The sequence below is a fragment of the Trachurus japonicus genome, chromosome 9 (genome assembly GCF_045865225.1).
Source record: "Trachurus japonicus isolate A0001 chromosome 9, Traja_1.0".
NCBI classification, from domain to species: Eukaryota; Metazoa; Chordata; class Actinopteri; order Carangiformes; family Carangidae; genus Trachurus; species Trachurus japonicus.
In genome coordinates, this window is record NC_140915.1 from 19,149,323 (window position 1) to 19,162,212 (window position 12,890).

At 44.3% G+C, this 12,890-nt stretch overlaps 1 protein-coding gene across 1 annotated transcript; it reads right to left on the minus strand.

Annotated features, from left to right (window-relative positions):
• Positions 1–205: 205 nt before the first annotated feature.
• On the minus strand, positions 206–12,669 carry LOC146981308 (LHFPL tetraspan subfamily member 2a protein-like). Its single transcript, XM_085786381.1, has 3 exons — positions 12,491–12,669; positions 3,353–4,080; positions 206–2,039 (listed from the first exon to the last, which is right to left on the minus strand). The coding sequence occupies exons 2-3, from the start codon at positions 3,762–3,764 to the stop codon at positions 1,783–1,785; spliced, it is 669 nt and encodes a 222-aa protein (XP_085642507.1). The 5' UTR covers positions 3,765–4,080; positions 12,491–12,669; the 3' UTR covers positions 206–1,782.
• Between the last annotated feature and the right edge of the window lie 221 nt (positions 12,670–12,890).

Below are 12,890 nucleotides of genomic sequence, written 5' to 3' on the forward strand. Positions count from 1 at the left end.
TACTATCAAATAAAAAAAGGCAAAAAGCCCCCCAAAAAAAAAAAAATTGTTGTGTAAAAATGACCCACAAAGTGTAAAGACAATATCAGAAAATAAGGCAAAACATTAATGTTCAGCGGTTTTTGTCTTAAATCTAATCAGTCCAAAGAGGATTGATTATTAAAAATGAAAATAGAAAATAAATAAATAATTAAAAGTATTTAACAGTATTTAAGAAAGAAAAAAAAACATTTTATTTTGAAATCCTGGTTGGGAACACTGGTTTAAACCTCTGCTCTGTGATGTTGACCCACCGCCTCTAGGTGTCAGTGTTTCCTGTGGAAGATAGGATTTACCAGGAAATAAATATTAACTTGTAGAAAGGTTGTAGTAGAAAAGAAAGATAACACACAGTCCTCACACACACACATTTACCAATGAGGGCCTGGTTTATTTGAGTAGAAAGAACCGACTGTATCTCTATCCACACATATTAACCTCTCATACATGCTGTAACTCTTGTTAATGTAACAAAAAACAGCAGTCTACATTATTAACTTAAAGCGCAGACAGACTAGAAACGCTTTCTGAAACAAATCCATGTAATGGTCTCATTCTTCAGCCTCATCCTCTCCGTCCACTCGCTCTCACACCAAACACACTACAGTTGAAATTATTGCACATCTCATCTACAATGAATAAAAAGCACAGCATCACATGGATCAGTTCAGATTTACAGCGACATTTGTAGCAATGTGAAGTGAAGTAAGTGCAAAACACACTGACAGGTGCTACTTAGAAAGGGGAAACTACCAAACTAACAGGGTCTGGCAACTCTTATAATCCACTGGGAGCTTTTGCTAAAGGCTCAACAACAGCTTTTTTTTCTGAATTTCCACCTACTTTTAACGTAAACCTATGTGTTGTTGTTGCTTTACAAAGCCAGATCTTGTCTGCATGGTTTTTCTTCTTGTCATAAGGAAGCTCATGATAAGCTATACGCAGCAGTCTGCTTTATCTCGCTGTGAGCAAACATCCCCTCATGAAAGCTCAGCACAGGGAAACATATGGTAAGTGTCTGTTCTTTTTCTGCGCACGCTCTGCCAGTTATTAAGCTGCAATGGACCCACAAACAATCCATTTAACAGGAGGAACTCCCTTTGAAGTGAACAATCCCTTAAGTGGCGCAGCTAAAGTTAACAAGGGAGTCTTCACTATCCCGCTGGGCCACAGAATCAGAGCATATGGACATTTAATCTAATCCTAACAGTTAATGTCTTTTAAAAACACACGCGCACACACTCTCACTCTCTCAAACACACACACACACACACACACACATAGTTACGCATTTAAGTGGGCACATCTGCTAGTATTCAGTGGTTTGTTGAGGTTTGCAGGTGAAGCATGTGAATGAACATTATAATGACGTTACAAACATACGCACTGTTTTACTGGCAGTGTTGAACCTGTCCACAATAACACTAATCTGCTTTTCCAGTACAGTGGTTTGTTTAAAGGAAGAATTATTACAAAAATAAACAATATCTAGGTACAAAAAACAAAAAAAAAGGAATAAGTGTATGGGTAATGTTCCTCAGCCTCAGGTAGGCTTCAACAAGTATCAGAGGAGGAACACCACGCCTAAAGTTTGAAAAAGCTGAGACCAAGCCATCTATCTTTTCAATGATCAACTGATTTCATCCAGGATGTCGTGAAGAAAATCAACCAGAGAAATGTCTTCTCCTCCCTCCACACAGAAACACCGGTGTCCATCTGACACCAAGGATGGTCCGCAATGGCTCAGATGAGGCATATCAGACTCTTCCCCTCCTCTATCTCCTCCTGAACCTTGTCGCTGGAGGTGGCGATCTCAGCCTGCGCCGACAGCACGGCGCACAGGAAGGTTCCCAGCGTCCCTCCTATCGCCGCGTAGAACGCCCAGCCCAGCGAGCACAAGGACGGCCTGAAGGGCGAGGCCTCTGGGCCGCAGTAGCTGATCACCTTCTCCGAACCCCAACCGGCAGGGTACAGCATGAGGCCCACCATCAGCAACAGGCCTGGAGGGGGAAGAGCAGACAGCGAGACGAGGGTTTTTTAGTCACGAACATGTAAACATCGAGGGCTGAGAGCACAAACAGATCACAGTGCGCAGCTGGGAACATGGTGGTGACTCAGCTGTGGTGAAGAATACTTCTATGTTTTTGATTTGTGATGTGGGGAGAAGGCCCCATCTAACCCGCCCCCTTCAGTGATGTCATGTAATGACAGATTACCCTCTTTACAGGCCTGATGAGCCAAACACACCTAGGAGCCCACCGTTGAAAGAAACATGCAAAAACACAAGGAACAGTGCAACAGAGTGCTACGAGATGTTGCCAACGCAGACAGTGAATTTGTTGCATGATAATAAAATATACAGTGATGTGTCTGCATAGGTGTAAAACCACTACATGTCAAACTGTAAAATCCCAGATCATTAGAATTAGTTTTGGTGGCAACAGAGGTGTTCAAATGCTTTGAATTAGTTTGGTTTGTTCTTTCTTGCTTTTTCTGAGCTCAGTCACTTGAACATACAGTTTAGAGGATGCAAAGGCAATGGGGACTTCCTGTAAACTTGAACCCAGTGGAAGTATGACAATGAGAAGAACAAGAATGTATGTTTGTTTGGTCTAAGATACATTTATATAACAGATATTGTGTTGTTTTCACAAGCACGTTCTTCTTTTTAATGTGGTTTAATCACATTAAAAACAATACAACACCTGGTAAGAGAAAAATAAAGTCCTTAACATATTTTCACCTATGATTTGGGAAGGTATTTCACATCTAACATTGAAGGGATAGTTCGACATTTTGGCAAATTGGCCTATTGCCATAATCCCTGTAGTCATAGGGGTAGGTTCATTACCTTTAGTTATCGGTGCATTTTGTTTTGAGATCTGCGGGGCAGAGACATGAGCTGCTCAGTGAACACAATGGAGGTGAACGGTACAGGTCCCCTGGCCTGTCCCTCATTAAACTCATCAAATACACAATCCAACAACTCCAAAACGCTATTGTGACCTGCACATTCACCACGCTATGAAATAATCATGTATAATTATGCAAACATTACGACACATGAAGCAAATACGCATATGCATTTGCCTTGAAAACAACTTTGTCTCGTAATGTTACATTATTATTTTATAGCGTGGTGAATGTGCAGGTCACAACTTCTCCACAAGAGTGTTTTGGAGTTGTTGGATTGTCTCTGTGATTTCTCTCCATCTCTAAGGTCCACTGGTTCCTATGTGGAAGACCTGGGACTCCCTTCTTTCTTGTACTGAAAACACACCCACCCACTTATCATCTCAGAGAGATGTCTCACCTGCGATCGCCTGGAGCAGTCCACAGATGTTGAATATGCTCTTCTTCAGGATGCTCTGAAAACACAGGCTGAAGATGGAGATACAGGCCACGCACCCGAGCACCAACGTCCCTGCTGCCAGAAACAACATGGCAGCCTTCCAGAAGCCACTGGCTACTTCTCCAAAAGTCCCAGCGTAGGGTCCGCAGCTGACCCCTAATCCCTGGGACCCGACACGAAGGCAGCGGCTGTACAGGCCAAGAGACGGACGGTACTCCCCAGAGTCCACTCCCGCCCCACTCACGCTGGAGGCCGACCGGGGAAATCCCAGCAACCAATCGGGGCTCATGAAGGCAATGAGCTCAGCAAAGGCCACGACAATACTGAGCAGTGTCCAGAGCATGGAGCGGCATGTTACAATGACATGGCACATGGTGCTGAATATTTCTGAAACAGAATCAACCAATGATAAAAAGAAAAATAATTTTTTTTCTGTTTAAGCTCCTCCAGGCGACAGAGCTTTGGAGCTATCGGAGTAGGAATTACTTTCCTTACAAAAAGAAAGGTCCAGTCGGTTCCCTGTTCAGATCCAGATGGGCTGCTGATCTTATCCTCCGTGGACAGATGTTTTCCCTCCTCCTCTCACAATTCTTTCTTCTTTCTTTGCTTCCCGTCTTTCTTTTTGAGGCAAACAGCTACAACGCACCAAAGCAGCTCCCCTCAGCCATGGCACCATCTGCAGAGCACACCTACGAACACAGAAACAAATTCCTTAAACATAAGCTGCCAGTAACGCAGCGGCTTCTCTTCAACTGAGGGTCAGAGACACAGAGAATTTGTATACATAAGTGGGAGTAACTAATATCTTCAAGGGGCTAGGGGGGGGGGGGAGAAAGAAGGATGACCAAGCTCATTTCCCATCCTCTGTGAGTCATCGAGCTCCCTTGTGTTTGCTGGGTGTCCAATTTGTACCACTGTCGTCAAAAGGACTCATCCTCACCCAAGACTTTCCCACAGAGCGCTACTTCACAATCACTCCCAGCCAGCTGTGGGTGAGTGTAACCATGAGCAACAGTTCCAGATGTCTGTTGAAACAGCCCCGGTGAATCACGCACACACATGCTCACATTCACACACACACACACACACACACACACATAACTGTTAGAGACAACAGAGTGTACACCGTCTTCATTTTACTGGTTCTTTGTGGGTTTGATTTTTATCTGCAAAATGACAGGAGGTGTGTGTGTGTGTGTGTGTGTGTGTGTGTGTGTGTGTGTGTGTGTGTGTGTGTGTGTGTGTGTGTGTGTGTGTGTGTGTGTGTGTGTGTGTTTTGCCACTGAGCAGCTGTCAACACAGGTCACTGCAGATCTCAGCACGTCATGTTTCTCCGTAACACACACACACACACACACACATGCCAATCCTAACTGACTGCTGCAGCAAGCATACACAGGAACGCCATCATTCAGTTCACTGTTCTCGATTACTATCTGCCTAGAGCCGGAGGTGATTGGCTTTATTGTAGCATTTTAATGTTTCAATCAAATTTCTTTATACAAGATTCAACAGCTATCAAAACTTGATTACAAACTTCTTACAGATTTTCAGAGTGTGTCTGTGTGAGAGAAAGAGAGGGCCAGCGTTCAAGTGTGTACGGGTCCCAATCAAAACAACTGTCTGTGATATTGTTGTCATGTTATGATTTGGTTGCCATGACTACACTGGCTTCGACATCGGCGAGCACGGAGGTTTCTCGGACACCCTCTGATGTCATCGTCCAGCGTTGATGATACACACAGGAAAATATGTGGGGTCCGGTGGTGGTCGCCTCTACTGTGTTGGTGAATCTCACAAGTGAAGCCAGAGAGGTTTAAAGGGTCTATTCACCCAAATTACAAATACTGGGCCTAATTTATCTCTAACCATGGACATAGTGTTGGTTTCATTTGTCCAGATTTTAAGATTTCAGTGGATCTGGCACCTTACAGTGAGTGAACTTATGTAAACAGCTTCAAACATCATCCTCAATAGTTTAGTTCATTTCTTCCACTACTGTTGTCATTTTTGTGTCCATTTCTGTCACTATTTTCTCACAAAGTTCAGCCATTTCTCTGGGTGTTTGTTTCCCCAACTCAGGAAAAGTATGTCTGAAACCAGCATCTCAAAATCTGCACTAAATGAGAGGGCAGTTTTACATTTAGTATTTGAGTGAGGCCACGCTTTAAAAATGAGTCCAGTCTGTAACAGTTATGAGAGGAACTATAAATTGGGCTTTAACTCAGTCTAATAGATTCATAACTCTCACATAAATGGAAAGGGAGGCTTGTTAAACTGACAAGAGTGGACTGCTCTATCAAATTATCGCTCTAATTCTTGCTGGATGTGTCACTCTGGTGGCGATGAAAGGCTCAGCACAAAAACATTCATTAAGTCACTGCGATGCCCTCAGGGGGATAAGTGTGGTATTAGGTTACACAAAACATCCCCATCAGCCTCCATCCAGACTAGTAAATCATCCCTCCACATCTGTAAGGAATGAATGCTGATGTTGTACAGTATGATTGTCTGATATGATCTGAGTGAGTCCAAAGCAAAAAAACACTTCAGACATTTCCCAGGCTACACAATAAGTATTATCTCATGCAGCTAAAAAGGCTTAGCTTAGCCCACAGGTCAAGTAGGAACCAGCAGAACTGGGTCAGGATAACAAAGTCACGGGCATGACAACATCTGAGGAGCAGGTATGAGATCTGAAACAGTTAAGATATGGGATGATTCAGTTCAGTGGGGTTTTTTGGATGTCTGCTTACAGTTTTCACGCTTTTTCTTTTCAAGCTGCAGTTGTGACAGGGATTTTTTTTCTAAGTGTGAAGACTTGTGCCTGTCGTTTGTGCACAGGCTTGTTGTGTCTCGAGTTTAACAACAGCGATGCCTATCTGTAGCGTCCGATTTCATCTTATTCCATCTTCAGTAGAACTGCATGAGCACACCAACACTGAGAGTTTGTTTTATTCTCACTCCACCACTTCACATCCTAATCCCTCAGCCAAAACACGCCGTCTTCATATAACTGTCTGCATTCCACTCACAACTGCTCGGAGTAAAGTTATATCAACAGAATAAAGACGTTACTATTCATTATCAGCCAAAAAGGAAATGGTAGCAATAAACAGGAAGCAAGCAGGAAGCATCAGTGTCTGTCCAACAGCCTCTGAGGCGCAGTCACGCATTCAGAAGAGGATCTGTCAAGATATATCGTCTTTCCATCTAAACTGTCGTCCTTCACTCAGGTTCATGCAAAAAGTATGAAAGGAATGTCTGAAAAAACATGTTTTAGATTCGTAAATCCAGTGAGTTGTAGTTGTATGGAGAATATAATCAGGTGTTTGAAGTGTGTTTATGTGTTTGAGGAAGGTTTGGGGAGTGCCAGTTTCTATTGTGGTGCTTGAGTTTATTCCAGACCTCCTGACAAAGTCTCCTTATTGTTATCACAGTTTCCATTCTCCCGTAGTTACAATGCTTTCTCACTCACACTGACTCACCACACAGACAGGGTTTTAGCACTATTTACAGATAGACAGAAAAGTAGGGTTTTAAATCTAAATCTTTATGTATATGTATATTCTGTGTGTGCGCATGTTTGTTTGTGGGACTTTTTTGTTTTCAGCCTCCTAGACTCCAGTTTTAGTTTCTCTGTGGGGTTTGAGTTTCTGTTTTGTAGCTGATTACAGTGCATCCAGGCCCAGGCATGGTGCTGTCTGTTAAGACTACAATGGCCACAAATTAGCAGCTCTGCCTCTTTAAACTACAGGGATGGAGCCTAGACGTACCCCGGCGAGGCAATCAGCAGGCACCTTGTGCACCGTGTGATCTCCCCGCAGCACTTACAGGAAATCTCTTCACTCATACCTCGTCGTGGCAGTCTGTGCTCTCACTGAAGCCTGCACTCAGAGGGAGATAAAAAATAAATAAAAAAAACTTGAAGGGGATTTTTCCTAGTGAGATAAAGAGCAAAACTATTTACAGGAAGTGTTTCATGGGGGTTTCTCACCGTTTTTGACAAATTAAAACTTGTCTTCAGCAGTTATTTGACAATTTACATATAATCTGAGTGTGAAACCTGTAGACATTTGCACATTTGTGGTTTCATGCATCAATATCCTGTCTGTGTATGTTTATGTATGCATGTGCCATCGAGTCACTAAGCGAGCAGAAAGGTCACTGCATCCTGCAACTGATGAATACTTTCCGCTTGTTTGCTGGTTGTTGCACAGATTTCTGGGAAAGTGCTTGAGCAGCGCTGCTCTGGCAAGGTCAGGACTCTCTCTGTGTTTATGTGAGTGCTGAGGGAGGAGTATTTTACACTTCACAGCACATCACAGACGCTCAGAATTATGACTTATTCAGAACCAGGCGATCCAGGCGCTGTGGGTGAGAGGTCTCAGCCTCCCGGTTGCTTTTGATAGATGCGTATCTTCAAACTGTCAGATCTTTGTTTCTGCAGCTCTCCGTGTGCCTGTGGAGTCACTGTCATAGATATGTATCATCACCGAAACCGACAGATCGCGGAGTCATATGCTTCTTTCATGACTCCTCTGTGACGCTGAGTCCGACTGATGACACAGCAGATACGCTACGAGATGAAAGCTGTGTGGTTCTGCATCTAATCTGGACCTGCTCATTCCCACACTGCTCTCCTGTCCTGACAGAAACCAAGCTTGCCGCATGGGATTATACGCATGTAATGAGGGCCTGAAGCCAATTTACACACAGTTTTCCAATCCTTCATTCGGCCAGCCAACATGAACAGTCTCCCTGCTGCTATGAGACAAACTTTCTCTGGTTGGAATTTATAAAAAAAACACAGCGCCGGAGCCAACAGCTAGCCATGTGGACTACGACTTTGGCTGTGAAAACCTGTTGGCCAAGCAGCCTGTATGGTCAATAAAATTTCTGCTAATGAAGCGCAACATCAGTTTGAGCCAGAGCCCTTCTCAAAGCCCCAGACAAAGCGGTGGATACGAGGCAGACAGTATGTGGGTCAGTCAGTTGGCCGTTAGTTATAAAGGAGGCTGCTGAGTTGTAAATCTAGAGTAATTGGTCTGAGATATCAGCAGCGGCGCTGGTAGCATGCCAAGGTGCTGAGGTAATGAGTGCTGGCCACCGTAGTCTGTTGGGGAGGGTGACAGTGAGTGAGGACTGAAGGTGGGTGGGTGGGTGAGAGATCTAAAGCACAGTTGACCCAGATTGTTCTATGAAGGGGAGGTTAGCTGGTACAGAGTTTGCAAGAAAACAACTCCATTCATGGACATGAATTACAAATTCATGAGAGATGATGGAAATGCTTAATTTCTTTGTAATGGGTGTGAGCTGGTCCCAGTTTAGAAAAAAGATATTTTAGCTGTTGGATCACCCACCCAGATCAGATAACCCCCCCACCCCCACCCCTTCTTCTTCCCTTCCAGCTGATCTGGGCTGGGAGGACTCCATTAGCTCATTTTCTTAACTCACAGATCCTGAACCAGAAACCTCAAACCAAGGCAATCTGTTCCCTAAGCTGCTGCGCCTGGTCTGCTCTGGTCATGCATCTGGACCAGCCAGGAGGAAGGCCCTCAAACCAAAACCACATAAGAGGGGCCGGTTCGCCATTTTCAGGGCTGCGCAGCTACTCAAACAAGATGTGGACAGCGGGCAAATCACAGGCCACTGATGAGGGTCTAATTTCCTCTCTGTATCTCTAAGAAACAGGGAAATTAAAAAAAAAAAAAAAAAACCCAAGAGATATGAATGATACCAGTCAGAGTTGGGCAGGACCAAACAAATCCCTCACTCATAAAGGAATGCAAGCAGATGGTTTCGAGGTGAAGTGAGGTAGAATGAAGCAATGTAGATTCAATATTGAAGGTACACCACCCACACACTGGAAAAAAAAAGCATACACGATCAATTTCCCAATCACTTTCCTATTAACTTTAACAGAAAGGGTTCATTGTCAGTGGTTGATCATCATGACATGGCACTGGCAGAGCACATGTACACGTACGAACAGCAAGGCAAGCCCTAACATCAGCGGGAACAGAGACACCCATGCCTGCAGTGTTGACTCGTAAATTTTCATCACAGCTCATTTGTTTGGCCTCCGGCGAGTGTGAAGAACAGCAGATTTGCGAACTTGTGAAACCCAAACCATGTCAACCATCAGAGGCTGAGAGACAACAACAAAGCCTTTCCAACACAAAACAGATGACAGAACCTTCACGCCACACTAATGAGTTATACATTATGGCTTCCTTTGAGTGTCACACCTGAACATGTATAGCCTTAGGGAGGCAAACATCCACCTGCTTCAAACAATGTGCATCATATTAAATGCAGGGACACGAAGGGGAACAAGCACAAAGAGGAGTTCAGTCAGTGTCTCTGGTTGACATGGAGCTTTGTCAGTGTTTGCAGATGTTGTCAAAGGATCCAAACAGCTCTCTCCAACAACTTTTCCTGGCTAACCATAACCATGTGAGCCACTGCCTTTGTCGCCCTCCATAAACAGCGAATGAAAGGGCTGCGCGAGGAGAAAATGTTTCCCATGGTTCGGCGTTCACCACAGCTTGTGTCTCATAACGTCAGCCAGTGAGCGATGGCTGCCATCAAATGCACGTTTAGCGCTGCAGAGAGAGTTTCGATTTATTTTACAGACCCAGATTAAACACTATAAAACAATTCAAGCCGTTTTAAATGTAATTCCCCAACTGTGCATGAAGAGTGAAGAGATGGCAGCAGTCCTGGCTTTCAAACGCTACCCCTGAGTGTTTGTGTGTGTGTGTCTGTGTGTGCGAGGAGGGAGAGGGGGGGTCTTAGTGAAAATACGAGGCCCCAAAAAGGTAAACAACAAGTCAACAGTAAAAAGCCCCTCAACATCGTGCTAAACCAGTACAGGACACGTTACTGACAACAAAAAACACACAAACAAATACAAACTGTGAAAGGTGCCAGCCTGCGCTCACTCATCCAGGCTTTAATTGCATAAAAACGCATGACTTCCCCAGAGAAAAGTATCGGCCAGACTCATTTGTGAGTGTGTGTGCGTGCGCAAGTGCCAAAAAAAAAGCCTGAATAAAATCAACCCTCTTCATCTCAAGCTCAACAAAAGCTGCACAAAGACGTGCCGACACCGGCCCCCTCACTCACTCCTGAGCTCTCAGACATGCCACCGTTGGCCCAGAATGCACTCCTTCATTCTCTAAAGACAGGGCCGCTGTGGCCCCTAACCTATTCAGTCTGCGCAACACCAACACCCCCGAACCCCCCCACCCCAACCCTCCTCGGCCCCCTCACTCCCCACACTGACTTTGTAGTGGCCCCACAGTTTCTGACGCACAAAGCCCCTCAGTGACCCTCACATTTCACCTAGACAAAGACAGGCATGACAAGGCCTCGCTCCACTCCCTCCTCACTGCTTCTCCTCTCTCTTTTGTTTCTAAAAAGATGATGGATGCACACTCAGACTTTTCTTTCGCTTTTCTTTGTATGCACTCTCTCTTCTACACTGATGTTTGAAGATTTTTTCATGTTTACTATTAATGTACAGTTGCTTAACCTGAATGTTGCCTGAGAGGGAAATAAACGTAATGTTTTAAGCATTCAAGCTGGTGAGTGAACCACTAACAATAAGCAAAACAAATGCATTTACTGTAAGGGAAGCTTAATGCATGACTTTACACATGAAAATGAATTTACTTTTAGAAAGTACTAATTAGCCTGTGAATACAGTTGTGTTAAGACACTGCTATTTACCAAACATGGAGGATCTGATTAAAGACAGCACCGGGTGTCTTTACAGGAGTTTCAAATGTCTATGAATCCTAAAGTGTATATACCCACAAGGATACTTTAAGAAACGCATCAGGTTTGACATAAATAACAGTGATTTCCTTGAGGGCAGAGAGTCTGTCTATAACAACGTATGGTGAGCAGCTCCATCACAAGATGCACACAAGCATCTCTGCGGTTCTTTCGTATCATCTATGTGGTCGAGTGTTTTCTACCACCGAGACTCTTCACCATCTTCTGATGTTCACAACTCCTACACACAGGGTGAAATTACATGATTCTCTGCCAGTCATGTGCATCACAATCGCATACAGCTGCAACACTGCTGCTAAACTTTACCTTCTCATCACTGTAAAAAAAAAAAAGCTCAGTATCACATTGCTCCATCCAATAACACATAAAAACAAGTTTGCACTTGTTCCCAGGGGGCTGTCAAAACTCATTCTCGAAAAAGTAGGCAGGCTCAGGCAGTCAAAAAAGAAAAATCACTTCACAACTGAACTGCATGATGAAACACCTCCTAGAATTTGTTGAGCAATTAGAGAAGTGGATTTGTGACGTTGTGAACGTTTTGATTGTGAAAAGCCAAGATAGCTGTGATCAGCTCCCCTCATCATTGTACTCTACTCTGTCCTTGAACTGTGCCTAGAATAAACACTGAAGATTTTCCTGGTTTTGTTTAGTTTATGATGTAGTACCACTTCCCCTCTTGGCGCACAGTGTGTGTGTGTGTGTGTGTGTGTGTGTGTGTGTGTGTGTGTGTGTGTGTGTGTGTGTGTCAGGCCGAGCGCTCCATGGGTGGCTCTCACACAGATGGACCTCCTCCCTTGCACATTCAAGGACGTGAGGCTGTGGTGGAAAAGAGGTGTGGGGAAGCAACGGCTGCTGTGTGGACATGTGTGGAAGACATATTAAGAAATAAAAACAAAGTCTAATATAATGTGATAGACTTTCCTGGTGGAGAAGATTCCTCTAATTAGACACTGATGTCCAACTGCTACCAGATGTTTGTACCTGAACACATCTGCAAATGTAAAGATGTCACTTTCTGTTTGAAGAAATAGACTAATAAATCCCCATCCCCTCTGTCAGTGTTCAAATTTGTGCATGAATTAAATGCAATGCAATTAAAAACTTGATCCTGAGAAAGGACTAGACTATACTGACAGGAGAACACAACTCTGATCAATGAACAACAGTTTCCCTAATGATACTAAGAGCAACAGGATCCATATCTGCCAGTCAATACAGGATACATCATGTGTGCTGCCCAGAAACTAACTGCTACCTCACGTTTCCTTGTTGCCTTTTCTTTCTTCTACTTACGGGAAGTCAGAGTGCAGAGTGTTTTTGCAGAAGAAGATGAAGAAGACGAGGCTCTGTCCTCCGTGGTGTATTTGAAACGCCGCTTCACTTCCCGGGGTTTGCACCGTTTCCCGGACGCTGCGTTCACTGACTGACTCCTCTCTTTTCTTCAGGACGCTCCTCTCTCTCTCTCTCTCTCTCTCTCTCTCTCTCTCTCTCTCTCTCTCTCTCTCTCTCTCTCTCTCTCTCTCTCTCCACGCCTCTCCCTCACTCTACACAAAGCCATCCCACCTCCCATCTGACGTCGTCTCTCCTCTCCTCTCCTCTGCCCTCCCTCCCCCTTCTCCCTTCCCCCACTCCGTGTGTCAGAGAGAAAGAGGAAGAAAAGTTGCAGACATGGTGGTGATGAAGATGATGATGA

What these genes read in the sequence shown, in the direction of transcription:
- LOC146981308 (XM_085786381.1), bottom strand. Translation starts at nt 3,764, where the DNA reads ATGTGCCATGTCATTGTAACATGCCGCTCCATGCTCTGGACACTGCTC. An exon ending in ACTGCTCCAGGCGATCGCAG is followed by an intron (nt 2,040 to 3,352) that starts GTGAGACATCTC and finishes TTCCCCCTCCAG; the next exon opens with GCCTGTTGCTGATGGTGGGC.